Genomic DNA, 21,189 nt, shown 5'->3' with positions numbered 1-21,189 from the left:
GAGGAGAGTGTACTGGGAAGGATGGTGCCACATAAGCAATAAGTGGGAATGAATGATTAGCTAAGAGTGGGAATGAATAAATGATGTTTAGCTAAGAGTGGAAATGAATGAATGATGTTTAGCTAAGAGCATGAATGAATGAATGATGTTTAGCTAAGAGTGGGATTGAATGAATGATGTTTAGCTAAGAGTGGGAATGAATGAATGATGTTTAGCTAAGAGTGGGAATGAATGAATGATGTTTAGCTAAGAGTGGGAATGAATGAATGATGTTTAGCTAAGAGTGGGAATGAATGAATGATGTTTAGCTAAGAGTGGGAATGAATGAATGATGTTTAGCTAAGAGTGGGAATGAATGAATGATGTTTAGCTAAGAGTGGGAATGAATGAATGATGTTTAGTTAAGAGTGGGATTGAATGAATGATGTTTAGCTAAGAGTGGGAATGAATGAATGGTGTGTAGCTAAGAGTGGGAATGAATGAATGATGTTTAGCTAAGAGTGGGAATGAATGAATGATGTTTAGCTAAGAGTGGGAATGAATGAATGGTGTGTAGCTAAGAGTGGGATTGAATGAATGATGTTTAGCTAAGAGTGGGAATGAATGAATGATGTTTAGCTAAGAGTGGGAATGAATGAATGATGTTTAGCTAAGAGTGGGATTGAATGAATGATGCTTAGCTAAGAGTGGGAATGAATGAATGATGCTTAGCTAAGAGTGGGAATGAATGAATGATGTTTAGCTAAGAGTGGGAATGAATGAATGATGTTTAGCTAAGAGTGGGAATGAATGAATGATGTGTAGCTAAGAGTGGGAATGAATGAATGATGTTTAGCTAAGAGTGGGATTGAATGAACGATGCTTAGCTAAGAGTGGGAATGAATGAATGATGCTTAGCTAAGAGTGGGAATGAATGAATGATGTTTAGCTAAGAGTGGGAATGAATGAATGATGTTTAGCTAAGAGTGGGAATGAATGAATGATGTTTAGCTAAGAGTGGGAATGAATGATGTTTAGCTAAGAGTGGGAATGAATGAATGATGTGTAGCTAAGAGTGGGAATGAATGATGTTTAGTTAAATCCGGCAGCATGAAAGAACTGGAGGCTAATCTGCAGCAACAAGAAAAAATAAAGGCTCCAGTCTGGGAATGACCAAAATGACTTTTTAATCCTGGGATTTGTGTTGTGCTTGGGTTTACCAATCCCAGATACAAGTCTGACAGAAAGGTGGTCTTAGAGGCAGCCATTGTAAGGATTGGGTACAATGTAACCAATTTGTATCAAGGAAGTGAATATAGAAGGAGATGAGAGAGAGCATCCAACAGCAAAGCCATTGGCTGGGAACACATTCTAGACGGAAGGTCTTATCCTAGCACATGAGATCTGGGGGTGAACGCCAGTACTGCCGAAACCAAGCAACAAGTGAATGAACAAGCAGGCAAGGTTGTTTCAATCCATAACTGATAACCCAAGTGTATACCCAGGAGTCTGTCACAATCAGTTCAGAAAGCAGTAACTCATTTGTTTTTAGACATTCATTTACTTAACTTCGGTACTGAGGACTTGTTTTTGCTAAGCTTAGACTTAAGACCAAGGAAATATAGAAATGGGAGATTAAAAATCCTCTGTGATTCAATACTCTGTTCAATGCCATGAAAATATTATTTCTCATTAGCTAGTGCATGGGATTGTAGATTAAGGAATCTTTGCTTTTCTGTTACAGTAACATGGACAATTATTTCTTACAGAACTTATCTACAAAGAAGTAATGAACTCAGAAGAGAAGACTAAGAACGGCGTAGTCAAAGGCCAGCCCTCGCCTTCAGGTACTCACTCTCCGTGAATAACCAAGAAGCCAGTGCTCTGTCTTCCCAGCCCTTGACGGGTGTAGTCATAGACAATGTCACTCACAGAGCCTGGGAACAGATACCACATGGCCATTTCCCTATAGTTCAAAGTTTTAGTTTTTTTAAATCATGCATTCACACTGCTAATTCTGGCTCTATAAGCCAGCACAGTGGTGGTGGTGCTTTTTTTAAATGATACTTTTATTTTTGAGATTATAATATAATTTATAATATCCCTCCTTTCTTTTCCTCCCTCCAAACACTCTCATGTACCCCTCACTGTTCTTTTTCATTAATGCTTACAGGTGGGGGTGGGTGGGTCTGTGTATACATATATATTACCAAATATAAGCAGCTCAGTCTATGTGATGTTACTTTTAGGAACATGTTTAGGGCCGACCACTTGAACTGGACCACCAGTTATGCTCTTCTCCTTTCCTCCTGCTCAGCATTCCTCAGTTGCATAATGGTTGAGCCCTCATGGGATTTCCCTCGTCAGCTCATGTTTAGGAAGTCCTGTTGCTGAGACGGTAATGGCTGCGACTTCTGACATTACTAGGAGACACAATCTCACAGGAAACTCCCTGATACCCTGAGTCTCACAGTCTCGCCACCCCGTCTTCTGCAACGGTCCCCGAGCCTTAGGTGTGAGAATTGCTCAGTAGCTGTATCCATTGGGACTGAGCTTCACACAATTCATGACCAGTTGTGATTTTCTGTAATGGTTTCTGCTTTTTTGCAAAGAGAAGTTTCCTTGATGAGGGTGGGGACTCTGCTTATCTGTTGGCGTAAGGACAAAGGATGATGCTGGCTTAGGAGAGGAGAAGCTGCAGGCTTTCCCCCAGGATCCATGAGCTCACTAGCTCTGGATAGTTGGCTACTTTGTCAATCCTAGGGATGATGTCTTTCTTGTTGATGGCTATTGGTTGCTTCCATTTTGGAAGCTCATTTGGTACCATGAAAGCTGGTCCTCAGACAGGGCAGGTCCTGGGGTCAGTTCTAGCTCAGGGAGATCTGGACATGTGTCTGAGTTGCATAGTGTCTTCAGCAATCAGGAGTTATCATCCACCCCCGACAGGTAGCCAAGGGCAATACCAATAGCCTGTAATAGTTTGGAACTATTTTGGACAACTCTAACCAGAACCTCAAAAAGAGTCTTCCCATATCTGGTGTTATGGTTTTTGTCTGGTGGTCTCATGCTCTTTAGAGGGAGTATTGTTAGCCTAGATGAGAAAATTTTATTTAAATCACATATGTATATTTATAGACAGGCTTGTGTGCATTTGGGCTTGTTTTTTTTTTTTTTAGGTAGTTAATAGTATGAGATTTTTTATGACTTTTTCCTATATTCTTCCTGTTATTTTACATCCCATTTCCACCTTCTGTATTTATCTCCTTCCCCTCTCCATAATTAGGGACCCGTTTCTCCATCAGATCACTAATACCCTCTTCTCTCCCTCTCTGTTGCTCCCCAACCCCTCCTCTCAATGGTTCCCTTCCCATGTTCCTTGTTTCTTCAGTTGTTCAAGGTTTTGTATTCACATCTGAAGATTTGGAGCCAGGAGCCTCTGAGGAGAGAACATGAGTCAGGGTTACCTTGATCAATATGATCTTCGCTCATTCTATGTAGTACCTGCAAAGTTCATGATTTCATTTCCCTCTACAGTTGAATAACACCATCATGTATATGTACCATGGTTTCATTGGCTGACATTTGGATTGTTTCTATTTCCTAGGTGTTACAGCGCAATGTTTCCTCAAAAATGAATGTAAGATGCCAATGAAATCATATGACATGAGCCCATCAGGGTAAATTGTAGTCAGCAAAGTGCCCTCTGGTCACTGATACACAGATACCCAGGCCCTCTGGACCACTAGGCTAATGTGGAGGACAAGGATGTGTCCCTCCAGGCAGAGTCTCCTCTCTCATTCATTTTTCAGTGTTAATTCTCCACAGGAGGAGCGACAACAGTGTGATTACGTACTAACGTGGCTCTGATTAAAGTCAGTGTGCAAAAGCTTCGGCTTGTTCCTGGCAGAATCTGGCACACCTCTGCATCTGTATAGGTTTGGCTAATCACACACTCACGACCACCTGAGTATCCTCTTGTGTGTGTTAATGCCATACACTCTCCTTTGTCACACCTATGTTATAAATATAAAGCATTTCATAAGATGTAATTGTTTAGCTTCGACTGTACCCTGCATTAAACCTTGTGGTGGCAAGAGTGGAGGCTGTGAATGACAATTTAAGAGGAGAACTGAATTGAAAGTCGTACTTTTAAAACATACTTCCCACATGTGACATCTTGTTCTATGGGGAAAGGATGTGGGATGCATTAATTAACTAACTAATTAACTAACCAATTTTTCATATTCAAACTCCTCTTTGAGTAACTAGCTGGCATCCATAGCCGCTGGTGCTAGCCAGGCAGACAGTTCAGCCATTGCTTGCTGTTCTCACTCATGAGTACAGACAATATCCGATTTTATCCCAAGTCTCCTTTGTCTTCGAAAGAGTGAATTAGGAACTTTGTCACTGTGGCCAAAAATACTTTATGCGTGCAGGGTTTGTCTGTCCTCATAGCTTCACAGAAGCCCATCAAGGTAGAATTGCAGGGGCAGAGTTAGAGTTGCTCATACCATGGAAGGTCAGGAACAGAGACAGCTTTCATTTTCCACCTTATTCTGGCCCATAGGATGGACCCACCCACAGTCAGATGGGTGGTGACCACTCAGTTCCTCCCCTGGAAATGGCCTCACATACATACCCAGAGGTGTACCTTCAACATCCTACTTTATTCCAAACGCAGTCAATTTGACAATGAAGGTTATCATTCATTGCAAGTCCCTAACTTGCTCACTTGACAACCAAGTGAATCACTGTAAATGCTGACATCCTACCTCTGAACCCAGAAAAGGCTCATGCCCATTTTTACAATGCAAAGCATGTTCATTTCATCTCCAAATGACCCTCAATCTTAAAGATTCCATTGTTTTTAAAAATGTAAGTCCAGATTGCTACAGATCCAAGGCAATCTCTTAGTTTTGAGCCTGTGCAAAAGCAAAACCAAAACTACATGCTTTTAGTATAAAATGGCACAAAAGAGGGGGCTGGTGAGATGGTTCAGCGGGTAAGAGCACCGACTGCTCTTCCAAAGGTCCTGAGTTCAAATCCCAGCAACCACATGGTGGCTCACAACCACCCGTAATGAGATCTGACGCCCTCTTCTGGTGCGTCTGAAGTCGGCTACAGTGAACTTACATATAATAATAACTAAATCTTTAAAAAAAAAAAAAAAGAGTTGACATAGAGTGGCAGCCATCTTTAAAAAAAAATGGCACAAAAGAATTATTACCATTTCCAGAGGGAAGGTTAGAGACACAAAAAGGAGCCAAAGGGTGACAGAGGAAACCTGAAATGCAGCAGGGCAGGCGTGGAGTTCAGTCTTTCCGTGTCTAGCATCTAGTACATGCAGTATCATGAATGCTCCAACAGGCAGCCCTACCTTGCAAAGGCGACCCACATGGCCTCTGTCTTAGACCAGCTCTATTCTATATCCCTCTTTCCTCTGCAGATGTTCTATACTCCTAACATATAGAGCTGGGTCTAACATATATCCCATGGTCTCCATTGCAGCCTAGGCTTCATCTATACAACTTCATATGTTACCTCAGAGACTCCATGTTATAGTTCACCTGATCGCTCAGATCTTTCTTTAAATATATTAGTAGAAACCTCTACAAATGCCTTAATTCCTGCTTCGTCCATGGCTAAAATGTTAGCACCAAAGGATGATGCCGTGGTCTGCTGGCATCTGGAACACGTCCGGGCCTTTGTGGACTTACTGAGCCTCGGTAGCTGATTTCCCTGGTTGACCCTGTGTGAACAGAGTACTACAGACACACTCTGCAGTACTCCAGGGAAAGCTTTCAAGTCAGTTTACAATGCTGTACTCCAGATCCTAGGATAGGTGATGTCTGGCCACTCTCAAACAAATCTAAAGTGGTTGGCGTTCTTTAAATGTCATTAGTGTTTGTTTTGTAAACCTTCTGTGTACAAGTGTCAACTCACTTCTTTTCTGGCCCCAAACTACACAGTTAAAGCACTCCTGCTGCACCTTTCATTCTTGATTGTCATATTGCACCTTGCTACAAGCATCCAACAGGAGGCACGCCACAGCCTGAAGACTAACTTACCTTGGCATTTGGATGGCTAATTAGTTTTCATTCTTCATTCATAGTCTCGGGATCCAAAAAACAAAACAAAACAAAACAACAACAACAAAAACCATGATTTGTGAGAATGTAACTCAAGTAGCTTCAAGTCAAAATCCTGACAAGGTCCTCAAACCTGTCAGAGACCTCATATATATTTCCTTCATTTCTGTCAACATCTCTCTCCCGAGCCCTGCTTGCTTATAATATTTTACATCTTCTCTAGCCTGTGTCTACAGATGCTTCCAAATACCTCAGGCAGACCAGCTCCAAAAGCCCGCCCACATGGTTGGGTTTAGTATTTATTTCCTGTACTAGCTCCTTTCTGTCACAATTATCAAAATGGCCAGCATAAGTTATGGGAGGAGGGCTTGTTAGCAAGTGCTCCGAGTTCTGTCTCAGAGGATGGTTCCTGTCTGCAGCTGGGGAGCAGCGGAAGGGGTAAAAGGTGCTCATGCTCTCTGCCATGCTCTCTGCCATGCTCTCTGCCATGCTCTCTGCCATGCTCTCTGCCATGCTCTCTGCCCTTTTCTACTTTCTCTCTTTATTCTTTCTAGATCCAGCCAGTGGGGCAGAATTACTTACATTCTGGGTATCTTCTTTATGCACATAGTCAACAAACAAACAAACAAACAAAAACATCCTTACAGCCACACCAAAGAGGAGAACCTCAGTATCCAGGTTATTCTAAACCCACCTAGGTTAGCAGTGAAGATAATTAACCATCTTCATTGGTTGAAATGAAGAGGCAAAAGGGTAGCCTTCCACCCTACCCTTCCTTCTTAGTCATTTTAGGATCCAGAGTAATGAAAATCTGCAGAAGGTATGGCTTAGACACATGCTCTGTCTGCAGCACAGGAACTCACGGGCAGAATCTCAGAGGTTTAAGGTGTTCCTTGTTGAAGTAGAAAGGATCACTGAGGGTTTTCATGATCATCGTAACATGCTTACCCACCGTCATTGAGAAGAAGTAGCAGTATGCACCAGAGAATCTCCTCACATCTCAGGCTGTATGGACACTGGTTTGCAGAAACCATTTTAGCCATCTTTACCTCATGTCATTTCCACACCCTTTGTTCAAAAAGAGTTTTCATGATTTCCCCCAAATAAGGTCTTTCTCTCCGCATTTGCTACTAGCTCTTGTGCTGAAAACACATGATGCTTTTCTTATTATCTGTTATTTACTACAACCCACTGAGACAAATGTATGCATTCATCTTTGTGTACCATATAGCACCTAAGTGCTCTCTCGCTCATTAAAAATTTATTCCTTGGAAAATTGTTACTTAGTGTTTATCTCTGAATACATGTTGAAGCATTTTCAAAGATAGAACTCAAGACAGGAGTGTGGTGTTAGTACAGGATGCAGTTCAGTATATTCTTATACCACAATTGTGAATATTTCTCTGCTCTGTTAATCTCCATGAACACAAGTGACCCAGGTTACTAATGTATGCTGTTGCTAGGATATGTATGGTTTTTATTTTTCAGATAAGGGCTTGCTGCTTTCAAAAGTAATAGTTCATTCGTTTTTTGGAAAATGTACACCTATAAATTTTGTTTTGTTGTCCTGATTACCTTAGTATGTGACTAGTTATTTTTAAAGAACACCAGTAACGTTAACCTGGTGAGAAATTTAAGACCCTTCTTAACCATTGCTACTACCTGTAGCAATCTAAAGGTGCCTGATTTTATATGCTCCTAAACTATATCTTGAAAGCTTAACCAATCTGTATCTCAAGAAACAGTAGACGAGACATTTTACTAGATGATTTTAGAGTAAAAATATTTGGTAAATTATATGTATTTATATCTTAACAGACACAATTATGTATGATATGTTTTCATGTGCCATGTAGAGATTGGGGTACCACTGGAGCTGGCTTTAGTAGCTTATGTGAACAACTGTGTACATCTCTTCCCTAATGAGAATGTATTGATCTTGATTTGGCACCTTGAAACTAACCAGGGAAGATTTACAACACAGAAGCTGGCAGAACCCATAAATCATACTGATTTATGATTGCCCTGGAGAGCAAACTGTTAACATTTTACCAGTGTGCCACACTGCATGTATGCACATGTGTGTGCATGTGTGTACATGTATGCACATATGTGGACATGTTTGTCCATGCAGTAAACTAAATTCTTAAGAAGAAGCAGTGACTGAAATGCCTTGCAAACTTGGCTGTTTGACATTTTCATACCATTTTGTTTTATAAGAAGCCAGATGAAATACTTTTGTCATACTGGTTCTCTTGCTATTCATGTATCAAAACCCTAGAAGTCTGATAAAATGAATAAATTAATGTAGTTCTTTAGGAACAAAGTGGCTCTAATACCAGAACCTATCATATTATAGTGATGTTTTAAAAATGTAGCTATGAAGTTAAGTGTGCACTCAAGGAATAATTTATAGGTCTGAAGTTTATGCGTGCAATCAGTGCATATCAATAAAAATACATCTAAACTTCAGGTACATCCCTAAATAGTCTTACTCTGCTCTGCTATCTGATTTTACCTGAGGTTATCTGTTTTCAGTAGCAGTGCCATTTGCTTCCTGAATTGATTGGTAATGTCTGCCAAGGGAAAGCAGGGGTAGGCATCAATTTTGCTCTGAAAGCAGATGTTGCAGAATGTTAGAATGAGAGCATATACAGGGGGCTTTGTATGTCAGTACCCCTGTTCCTCCTGACAAGTGAAGCAGAGCAAAGATCACTTTGTCAACATGCAGAGGTACATGTTCTTGCTTTTCAGGTGTGTGCTGTCTTTTGGATCCTGGGAGCAGCCCCTTCCCCTCCCCCCAGCTAGCCAGGAATCCAGACTACTAAGATTAATTGATTAAAAAAGATTTACTTATAGAGGCAGGGGGAGGGAGGTGGGATAAGGGGTTTCTGGAGGGGAGACCTGGGAAGGGGATAACATTTGAAATGTAAATAAAGAAAATATCCAATAATAGAAAAAGAATGTAAAGCTCAAATAACCGGAGGCTCAAGTTCTTGTAGCTACCGGAGAAACTGTCCCTCAATAATTATTTTTTTCTGTCTTTTTTTCCCTCCTAACTCTTGTGTTTACTTTCTCATTGGGTATTTGGAAGGTGTGATCAAGAAGATAATTCCCATTTTAAAAGCAGTCATGAATGAGTAATTTAGGTTAGATCATTTCTAGCCAAGAAATAATAATCCACATTTTAAACACGATTTATATTTTTAATTCACTTAAATATCATTTTATTGAAAAAATATAATATTGTGTTGATGACAGCTTAAAAGAATTAGTGTCTCTTTCCTGAGTCCTCCTGTGTGGTGTGGAAGGAATGGTGCTTGTCATGGGCTGGGTTGCCCCCAGAGAGATGGACACTGCAAACAGATTTAATGCAGTTCAATTTTGTTTAAGAGACTTTCACAAACTTCTCAGCAATAAATCATCTTGAAGTCAAAGTCTTTGTTCTTATTCCTTTTATTTGAGCTTGGTTTTATGCTTGCAAATTCTATTTATTGCCTACTTGTGACTAGACTAGAAAGGGCAACCTTAAAGCCAGGGTATCTGCTGTCAAGTCAGGAGGAGAGGAGACGTTTATTGTAGCTCAGTCAAAGAGAGCACACAAAACCAAACTCATAATCAAACAAGGCCTTTAGAGTTTGACATCCATCTCTAAGAAAGCTGATTAATAACATCTATAAATGTGGGCTGCATAGTCTCACTGTGACTAATTTCAAGAAACCAAGGTGATACAAATAAAGGCATTTACAAGGGGATGCTAAAAATTGGCTGTTAAGGAGCCACTAAGATCCTGCACCAGGGTACCACTGAGCAGCCCACACCATCATCATTTAATTTGCTTAACTCCAAATTCACTAGTATCAAGAGTTTTCATTCAAAGAAATTAGATGCATTTCTGTACACTAGCTTCGACCAGAAAACAAGTCAATATAAACTACAAAGACAAAGGGAAAAAAATCTAACAATAACTTCAGTAAATGAAGTACAACCTTTGCACTCTGAAAACAGTTGCTGTTGAAAAAAGTTAAAGGCAGCCTAAATGAATGAAAGGTGTTCCATTATCTCCACTGCTGTGGGACTGGTTCCATTATCTCCATTGCTGTGGGACTAGTTCCGTTATCCTCCATTGCTGTGGGACTGGTTCCGTTATCCTCCATTGCTGTGGGATTGGTTCCATTATCTCCATTGCTGTGGGATTGGTTCTGTTATCCTCCATTGCTGTGGGACTGGTTCCATTATCTCCATTGCTGTGGGACTGGTTCCGTTATCCTCCATTGCTGTGGGACTGGTTCCGTTATCCTCCATTGCTGTGGGATTGGTTCCGTTATCCTCCATTGCTGTGGGACTGGTTCCGTTATCCTCCATTGCTGTGGGACTGGTTCCGTTATCCTCCATTGTTGTGGGATTGGTTCCGTTATCCTCCATTGCTGTGGGACTGGTTCCATTATCTCCATTGCTGTGGGACTGGTTCCATTATCCTCCATTGCTGTGGGACTGGTTCCGTTATCCTCCATTGCTGTGGGATTGGTAAACTGTCTGTGTTTCTCAGGCCGGTTGATTGGACAGTCAGTTAAAAAAAAAATCAGTGGCTTGTTGTTATTGTTTTGTTTTATGTTTACATTTATTTTTTTGCAGAAGTTTAAAATGTCTTGAAATCAAAATAAATGATTAAGTAAATAAATAAGAAATAGCCTAAATAATTCTGAAAGAATTCAGTTGGAAAAATTCTTATTTATTTTTCTGATTTGAATATTAACAAAGAAGCAACACTACTAACACCAGAGTATTCTATTCTACTCTTCTCATTGCGGCAACTAAACACCTAGCAAAGGCACATTTAATAGGAAGGGCTTGTCCTGGACAAGAGACAAAGTCCATCACAGCAGAGGACACATGGCAGAGAGGACTGAGTCCATCACAGCCAGGAGGCCATGGTAGAGGGAGTGCGAGGCAGCTAGCCACTGCCACACTGCATCAACACTCAAGAAACAGAAATGAAGGCCAGTGCTCAGCTTGCTTCTTCACTTTGCCCTTAGCCAGGGCTCCCAGGACATGGGATGGGGCCACCCACAAACCTTCCTCAGCTAAGCCTGTCTGCAAATACTCTTATAGAGAGCCCAGCTCAGAGGTGTGTCTCCTAAAGGATTCCAGATCCAGCAACTTGACAGTGGTGATGACCTATCAGGACCCAATACTGCTACAGAGCCCCTTAGTCTCAAGGCATTGAAAGGGGCTCTAAACCTTCCTTCACCAAAGTGCATCTATAGATTAGATAGATAGATAGATAGATAGATAGATAGATAGATAGATAGATAGATAGAGGTAGATAGATAGAGGTAGATAGATAGGTAGATAGATAGAGGTAGGTAGGTAGATAGATAGATAGATAGATAGATAGATAGGTAGATAGATGACAGATAGGTGATAGATAGATGATTATAGATGATAGGTAGGTAGATACATAGATACATAAATAGGTGAGATAGAGATAGATATATAAACATTATATATCATATCAATGATTTATGTGACAAATATAACTATATTTTAATTTTTGGCCAAAACTGAGGAGAAATTCTCACTCTGCCTCTACCCATCATATGTAGATTTAGCTGTGGGGCCCAGTTACCAAGATAACTGGGAGTTAAGTCTTTTTCCTGGAGCCAGAGTTCAGGGCTTTGGGGTAGGTCATTTTCATTCGTACTATTACCAGATTAGGCTCTGGCCAGTGCCTGTGGTTGGAATCTGATCCAGGTGTTTCCACGTTCATGGCATTTTATTCAAGAAAGTAGCCAGGACACGTTATTCAATCCAAAGCTTCACTGGATGAAGACATAGAGGCAGAAGGAACTGCTCCCACTCAGACGTGTCCACGCACCTCTCTGTCGCAGTCATGACTCCCAGAAAGAAGCCCTCAAAGTAAAAATAAGGAGAAATGAGGCCACTCCTCTGGTATTTGACTAGAGCAGAATCAAAGACATTTTCTTTCTAACCTTTCTGACATCATTAGCTTCAGGCACGGATGTTTGTGTCTTTTAGCCTGGGGAAGAATCTGTGCACTTTTGGGCTCCTCTACACTAAACTATGAGGCAATGTCTATCTCTTGTCTCATCACTAAGGGTGTTCAAGGCACTAACAGGTGGCTGGGTATATTGTTCAGAGGATATGGATGGCCCAAGCCCAATGGGGTTCCTGCTGCCTAGGCTACTCTTTATGACTGGTTACCTCACTGCCATCACATTTCCTGTAGGGAGCTGCAATGTATAGAAACATATCCTAATTCCTAGGGCCTTGTTGTGTAATTCTCATGACAACCCAACTACAGATCAGTGGGACAAACCTGAGAGTACAGTAGCATATCTCCACTATGAAAGGATCAATTAATATTTCACAAGGGAAATGAAAAGGGCTTTTTTTGGTAAATGGTGCTGAAACAAGCAGGAACTGCCTATAGAAGAATGAAGATTGCCCACTGCCTCAGAACATGTGCAGAAGTGAGATCAAAGTGCATGCAGGTACCGCCCATGGAAGCACAAAGACGGATCACTGTCTCAGAACATGCTCAGAAGCGAGCTCAAAGTGAGTACAGGTACCGCCTCCTTAAGAACGAAGAGGGCCTGTGCCTCAAAACATGCGTAGGAGCAAGATCAAAGTGGGTCCCAAAAGCCACGTGAAAGAAATAAATGGAATTATGGAAGTAAATTCTCATGGTCTTAAGTGATGGAATGTTTTGTAGAACTATCACCAAAGGACCAGGAACAGAAAGGACGAATCTGACATCTTTATGTAGAATGATAGGTAATCCATATTAAGAGAACACCATTTGCAAATTACACATCTGTTTCCCACTGGTGATGCACTTTTGTGGCTCAATAATAAGAAGGAAATGAGGGAATTTTTAATTGATGAAAGCATATAGATTTTTTTTCTCCAAAGAAGGTGTGCAGTGACCACCACACACATGCAAAGATACTTATGACAACTGACCACTGGACAATGCAAATTACCCACAGTATGGCTCAATTTACACATTTTGGGTGTCTATAATCAGGAAAGATGATAAATGTTAATGAAGGTGTAAGGCTGCCTATAGGACTGTAAACTGGCGTGCTCGCTTTCAGAAATAGCTCAGCACTTCTTCAAATAGAACAATTAAATGGAAGTAGCCACTCAGATCCCAAGGGATATAAATGGCATCTGTATAAAGCTTCTGTGTGAATGATCATGAGGGGATTGTGACAACATTTATTCATAATATCCTTAAAAGGAAGATAGCTCAGTTTTGTAGCAAATGTGCATCTACCAGGAAATGAGTAAAGAAAGCGTGGTGTGTAGTTCGATGGCTGTTGCTCAGCTATACAGGGATGGAATGTTCACATGCTCTTCAAGCTTCCTCTCTCAAGGCACACCGTGTTTTTGGCACTGTGTGACAGAAGTTAGTGACACTCACATTGCATGTTTCCATGGATATGAGTCCACAGAACTGTGGAGGCAAGGCTGTGGGACCTGCAGAGATAGCGCCATATGTAAAGTGTTTGCTCTGCTACTGTGAAGATCTCAGTCCTGTCTCCTAACTCCCTGGGGGGAAATCTGGACACTGGGACACATGCTCATAAACTCAGCACTGGAACGATAGAGAAAGGAGACTCTCTAGGGCTTGCTGACCAGCCAGCCAAGCCTACTGCATGAGTTCAGGCCAAGGAGAGACTCTGCCTCAAAAAAATAGTGGACAATGCCTGAGGCATGATACTCCAAGTAGTTCTGTGACTTTGACAGACTCACACACACACACACACACACACACACACACACACACACACACATGAACACATATACCACCTGCACACACCCACACACATACACACACACATGCACACATACACCACCTGCACACACCCCCATACATACACATACACATACATGTATACACATACACTACACACACATGCCCACACACATATGTACATGTATATAATACACACACATATATAATACACACACATATACATACACACATTCATGTACACACATACACCACACACACACACCCAAGCACATACACACATATGCACACATACATACATACATGTACACATACACGACATGTGCACATATGCATACACATGCATACATGTATACACACATACATGTATACACACATACATGTATACACACATACATATATTCACACACATACATGCATACATACACATACATGTACACACACACAATGGGTGGTTGAGAAACTGAGCATCAGGCTCCCACTGGGGAGCTGAAAATGGTTGTTCTGCTGTACAATTCTGGATGTTCTTAAAAACACTGATGTACAAGCCAAATTTATAATTTATCTAATACATGAATTAGAGCTTAACAAAAATGGTCATGGGAAAACATAAACATTTTCCAACTCTACAGTAATAAAATCTAAATATAAACTGTGGGCTCTTATTTGAAAGGTATAAAATTCCTTAGTCCTGGACACGCAGATAGCATGAAAAAGTGGTCTCAGTCTATTAGGTCTCTAGGGATATTAGGATTTATCAGAGTGTTGTGTGTTGTTTTTGTCCCCCAAAGAGCATCACAGTGGCTCTGGGTTATAGAGATCCGCACTTTAGAAGGAACATGAAAGATGTCGTCCTAACTGGAATTCTAGTGCAGAGTGAAAACAACTCCATTGTGGGGTTCAGGGGTGTCTGCTAGCGTTATGAAGAGCTGGCCCTACCCCTGCACAATTTCTATGAGGGTTGTAATTGATGAATGCTGGAATATACTGAAGCCAGGTAAATTTACATTATACACCACTTTGGTGAAGGTAGTCATCATTTAGAGGAAACAAACAACATCTAAGATTAGGAGGTATTAGCATTTTTAAAGTTTAAAAGGCTTGAACAGTATCTCTGTTCATATCCAGAATTTCTGGATATGAAACTATCAAGGTACAAAGGAATGCATGGAAGATGGTCACAGATAGAGAGAGTTACTAGTAAAATGACTCCAGAGTACAAGAAAAATTTAATTGTTCCTGATGTTACTTGGGCATCAGTGTACACCAGCTCTCCTTTTCTGCTGTTTAAGTGTATTTCCAATGGTTTATATAGTTATTTCATAATCAAATAACATTGCAAATGTATGCAGATATATAAAAGCGCCTTGGTGTAAATGTTTGAACCCCCTCTCTAGTTATTTTATATTTCTTATACCATTTTCCCACACAAAATATCTGCTGCTGGGGCAGACACTGTTTGAATGCTTCTGCCTCCTTGGGTTTTTCTTTTGTTTGTTTGTTTGTTTTCAGACTTAATTCTGTGTCTGTGAGATAATTCATTTGTCCCTTATTTTAGTTATAATATTTCACCAAATGGGATCTTTGACCCTGTTGTTTCTCAAGTGAGATAATTTTAGTAGGAAATCTTTTGTTCTTGTTGATTAATGGGTAGATATTTTAAATAGTAGTAACCTCTTCTACAAAGCATATACTTGTTTCATATGTATGTGTTGTGTTAACCTATCATTTATGTACAAAAAGTGTAGATGAAAGATAAAGGAGACCAGCTGTTTCCAGGCTGCTGAGTTTTGGTTTGTGGGGCCTTTGGCCCATCTTCCCTTCACTGTTCTCGAAGCTAGGGACTCACAGCCAGTCTTTGCTGAGGGTGTCCCACCAGAGTTTCAGACATTTGCAGCATAATGAAAGATGGTTTCAAATTAATAACCCAATATTCACAGATCCTCAGCAAACAAGTCTGCTGGAGGGAAACCCAAGCTCAGACGACATGCTCTGTCCTATCTGTCCTTCAGCTCACCATTAACATTCCTCTAGAGTCTTGGCTTTTCTACATCGATTTCATTTTGGTATTCCATTTAATGATCACATAATACTCTGTGTTTCATGTACTTCCATTTTCCTAGAGCTGTAATCATCACAAATTGGGACCACTGGCCTTTGCCTTAGCTTGTTCTTGGGCTAAGACCATCATGTGTGCTGGGACCCCTGGGCTTCGCCTGAGCTTGTTCCTGGGCTAAGACCATCATGTGTACTTGTTTTACTTCCTTCATTGAAAACGTCAGGCCAGTGGTTTCTGTCCCCCAAATGACTATACAGTCTCTAGGATCCAACTAAGGATGCAAATGCCTTGGTGTCACCCAAGCTCAGTAATATTACAACACTATTGGACTAAGAGGTGGGATGGTATGAGTGATGATTTCTAATACTGAGTGAAATTGATAACCATTAGCCTGTGAATAGATGTGACATGTGATGGGGTTTCAGAATCATTTCTCCTTGAGTTCCACCATCAAATTCAGTTCCTTGTATCAGTTCTACAAAGGTCTGCAGAGCAGCTAGAGAAGACATTTCATCTTGTTATACCCATCCCCACACTGAACATCCTGAGAACATGGGTCTGGTTCCAGATTTAGTCATGTTGGTCTTCATTTTCTTAGCACAGGTGCAGCAGTGAACAGCAGTGAGAGTCTCCCTCCATCCTCGTCTGTCAACGACATCTCCTCCATGTCCACCGACCAGACCCTCGCATCTGACACCGACAGCAGCCTGGAAGCCTCGGCAGGACCGTTGGGTTGTTGCAGGTGACTAGCCGCCTGCCTGCGAAACCCAGCGTTCTTCAGGAGATGACGCGATAGAACACAGCACACGTGCACACACACAGCTTGCTCACACACACACACACACACACACACACACACACACACACACGTACACATATGCACAAATGCACTCACACAATGTCAAGAAAAAAATAGCAAGAGAGAGATCTAACGTAAAATTAAGTTAACTCTTTCTGCGTGCTTCTCCAAAGTTCTGTAACACAGCTGAGCTGAAATGTATACTTAACTTCTAGTTGCGCTCGCTTTGGTCTCCCTCCAGCAGTGTTTACTACACAAGACAAACAAGACACAATTAGAGAAGCCTTCCCCTAAAGTGTAACTTAAGTGGCTGCAGAACCAGCAACCTGTAACAGCCCTTTAAATGGCATGAGGAGGTGGGCACGGGCCCCACCCAGCATGTGTGTGTCTCTATCTCGCGTCTACCTGCTCCTTCCAGCCTAGTCAGATGGATGTAGATACAGATCCGCATGTGTCTGTATTCAAACAGCACTTAGAGATGCTCCTGCCAGTGTCCTCCAGGCTCCACCAAGACATGCACTGGGATACCACATGGTCCATTTCATGTGATCTATTACTCTGACATAAATCCATCTGTAATATATTGCCAGTATATAAGCTGTTTAGTTTGTTAACTGATTAAGCTGTATGTCTTATAAGAGAATATGTAAAGGGGGAATATGGAGGAGCAACTCTCAGACCCTTGAAGATGTAGTTTCCGAATTTGAATTGATTAAATGGCACCTGTATACCAATTTGTAGAAAGAACATATGTGATGCTTACATCCAGTGTGGGGGGAGGGAGGGAGCAATAGCTTTCAGGCTCTAAGTAGGTTGTCCTTAGATGGAAGATGTGAGTCTAAGTCAAGGGCACTGTCTCTGGAAGTCAGTCGGTAGCAGGGACCAGAGGACATTGCGGCAGTATAGACTGAATGGAAGGAAATCACTGCCCAGGGGCTGGGGGACACCACATCCACATTCTAAATATTGAACACTATTGCTTATTTTTAAAATTACGTGTCAAAAGAGAAAGTTGCTGGAGAAAGGGGCAGGTGTCAAGGCAGGATCATTGTGCACACATCCAGGGGTAGAAGCCCTTTCCTGAGACACAGTGGAATGACCTTCATGGGATCTCCTTCAGAGAAGATAACCCTACCTGGACCATTGTGAGATTGTGGGGTATGTTTTCCATGTGTGAGCTGCTTGCCGGAGTCCTCCCCTGCTGATACTTCATTCCATCTTCTGGAATAGGATAAAATAATTAAAACAAAATCCCCAAAGCACAGGGCGATCTTCAGGATAGCATCTACAAGCATCTTTGTGGACTTTACTGTCCCTCCAGGGGCTTCCCCAGGCCCCTGAATATGACTAATGTTTCATACTTACTGATGTATTTTCATAGATGTGTGTAATCTGAGAAGGGCTGATAATCTGACTTTTGTATCGCAGTAGATACTCGAGAGCAATAATGCTGTGCCAACGTAGCTCCTACTAGCTAGCATTAGCAGCGACTTTATCTTAAAGCCATGAAACATTTGTGTGTTTAGTGGAATCATCTGAATTTAGCTAAAATCCCTGAAAGATCCTATCTGAGCACCCAGAGAGGCACTGTGAGCCATCTTAGTTATATATAAGGCAAAGCCTGTGCAGCTTCTGAGCAGTAGCAGGCCAGGCCTGGCTTCCCTTCTTCCTCCCTTGGGTGAAGCATCCATCACAGTTATTTGCACTCTGGCCACTTTGGTGCTCACCCCTGTGGTGGCATTTCACCTGAAGAAGAAGTGGAACATGTGAGCAGATGAAGGGGATGGGCCTGGCCCATGGAAAACCCTTGATTACAGAGCAAAAGGCAATGCCAGAGCTCTGCAAACTGCCTTAAACCCAACGGCACGGAAGCTCTTCTCTCTCCAAGCAATAGTCAGCCCCCATTCCCACCACCACACCCACACACCTCCAAACACATGCATGGGCACACACACACATTCCATACAGACAACACACAGCTGTGTGGGCGTTCCTGGGATTGCTTCCCACTGCACAGTTCATTGCAGGGCGTGGCATTGAAAAGGGAGAAGTGGGGGCAGGAGCTAGCTATCTTCAGATTTTAGGAGTGCAGCTCATCCTCTGGATAAAGGTATAGGAGTCTGTGTTGTTCCTGGGTCTTTTGGTTAATGTTGTAGATGAAGTGATCTTTATAAACACTGATTCACTCTCACAATCTCTCTCCCTTTCCCATCTACCATCTTTTTTTATTATTATTATTTATTAACTTCCCTATATCCTACTCTCTTTTCTCTGTAGTTTGCTTTTATGTCTGTGATCTCTGCACTCCCTTACCTTATATCACACGAGGTTAATGCCCAGACGACTGCTTGACAGAAACATGTTTCAAGGGGAATTCCTTAATAATCAAGATGGTGACAGACAGGCAGAGCTCTCAACAGAATGGCAAGTGTGCTTGAACAGTCAGGCTCCTTCTGACAAGTGCTGACCATTTTTCCTGGGTAGAGGAAAGCAGGCAAAACAGATCACCTCGTCTTCCCCACTTCAGGCTAGCCTGGGTAATACTAGCCTGTCTCCTGGTGGATGGTACTGTACTGCTGGGGACCCTTGGACAGAGATCGCCCATGGACAAGAAAGTTTGAAGCAAATCCCTTGTGTTTTAAATAGCACTTTCAGGGAGAGATGAACATTTAGCTCCTGGACCTCATAAAGGATTGGTTTTAGCTAAGCAACTAAGGACAGATGGAGGAGAAACAACCAAGAGGGTCAATGTCAAAACATTCCCATTGAGACCCCTATTCTCTCTTTAGGGGATGGTTATACTCTGGGAAAGTTTGCAGTATACATTATGCCCTCTAGTGGGCCTTGTTATAAAAACCCCAGTATTTATTTTTCCCAATGGGATACATTGGTCTTCTAGCACAATTTTTTTGTTGAAACTAATACTCCATCCTTCAGAATCCAATGTTAGACCCTCATAGGTCTTTATCCACAGATGGACCAGGATGTAGCCAAGTCTTAGCAGTTGAAGGAAACATACTCATTAGATGGCTCAGCGGTAGCATGGCTGGCTTCTCTCTGTCAGTTATCACTAACAGAACAAGTATCATATAAAGATAACTGATAACAGCTGACCATTAGATGAGAGAGACTTGGTCATGGAGCATAGAACATACTGAATGCACGAAAACACAGACAACATTTCGTGATCTGTTAGGGGAAAGAGTAACCGATCACAGTTTTGGAGCTCTTAAGTATTTACCGCAGAGGTCAGGTTATACAAAATTTATTTCTGTTTCATTTTCTTAGGAAATAAGAATGTACATTTGAAAGATACTGTGTTCTGTAAAGAATTTTGTTAAGTGACTTTGCTGGAAAAGATAACATTTATGATTCAGAGAGAGCAGAGAAGTCTTTGGGGGGAATTTCAATCCCAGCTCCTTTGGGTCTGAAGAGAAATCCCTCCCACTACTCCAGCACTCCTGTCCTCACAGACACATACACGTGTTAACTGCAAGAATCTACCATCTTCTACATGCATCCTTAGAAGTGGCACTAACTAAACAAACTAAAAATGTATTGTAAAAAACAAAATTAGTTATTTTCCTTGCAATTAAAATATAAATGGTATCTCCTTGGAAACCTAGAGAGATCTTCAATTGTTAGTTTGCTTTGGTCAGTTAAATCAAAGCGGTAGAATTTTTTTTTTACATGTGAACTGTTTATTTTATTCTTGATCATGTGGGACCAATGGCCAGTCTATCCCAGGAGAGACAAATCTCCCAGCCCTTCTATGCCACCAATTGTCCTCCTTGCCATGTCCTTGCAGGGATGCCTATCTTTCATCTGCCTGTTATTCTGCATGACTGGACCCCCCAAAAACATTACTGATGAAGAGAATTGTCCTACGTCAGTGTTTATGAGATGTGTCTACAGCACACGCATACACATACATGTTCACATATGCCTATATAGTTCTCTATCAACCTGGAAGCCAAAATCATGTATGCCTAATGCCGGAGGTGAGATGGGTTGTCACTAGCCTGTTAGATTTGATGGGATCTCAATGGTGTTTAATATGGATCAAGCTCATTCAATCCATTTCTGTGTTCTTTCTCATGTTCTTTTCCATTTTTTCCCTCATTTTAAATATGTCTGTGGAAAAGAGCATGACTTGGAGAACTTTGAATTCTTTAGACTTTTCACAGGTGGACAAGTCAACGTATTGTAATTTGTATGTCATATGAATCATTAAAGCTGAAGGAAATATGCTTCCCTTCTCGTAAAACCAAATGAGACCCAGCCTCTGTCAGACTCTCCTGTCGACAACGCCCATTGTTTGTCCTGCTTTGGTTTCATGAAGTGCCAGAGCTCTGAAGGGGCTTCCATGAGTTTATTCTGACTCCAGTGAAGGAAACTTGCAGTGGCCAGTTGTACCAATGGGATAATTAAGAAATGAGGGACAGCTTCCTTCTCATCTGAGACACAGGTCTCATGGAGA

The 21,189-nt window shown here is 41.5% G+C and overlaps 1 protein-coding gene across 6 annotated transcripts in view; it reads left to right on the top strand.

The window, feature by feature from the left end:
* The window catches only part of Mapk10 (mitogen-activated protein kinase 10), a 294,149-nt gene extending 273,168 nt beyond the window's left edge, over window positions 1-20,981 (top strand). For 4 of the 6 annotated variants that reach the window (XM_031337017.1, XM_031337020.1, XM_031337019.1 and 1 more), the window contains 2 exons: window positions 1,749-1,826; window positions 16,514-20,981. In XM_031337017.1, coding sequence (XP_031192877.1) covers window positions 1,749-1,826; window positions 16,514-16,656 — 221 coding nt within the window. In that variant the 3' untranslated portion in view covers window positions 16,657-20,981. Of the gene's footprint in view, window positions 1-1,748; window positions 1,827-16,508 lie in introns of all 6 variants that reach the window. The other 2 variants (XM_031337021.1, XM_031337022.1) reach the window with 2 other exon arrangements.
* Window positions 20,982-21,189: the final 208 nt, after the last annotated feature.

This window comes from Mastomys coucha, unplaced genomic scaffold (genome assembly GCF_008632895.1).
Source record: "Mastomys coucha isolate ucsf_1 unplaced genomic scaffold, UCSF_Mcou_1 pScaffold22, whole genome shotgun sequence".
NCBI classification, from domain to species: Eukaryota; Metazoa; Chordata; class Mammalia; order Rodentia; family Muridae; genus Mastomys; species Mastomys coucha.
The sequence above is the reverse complement of the archived record's forward strand: the minus strand, read 5'-3'. Positions and strand labels throughout refer to the sequence as shown.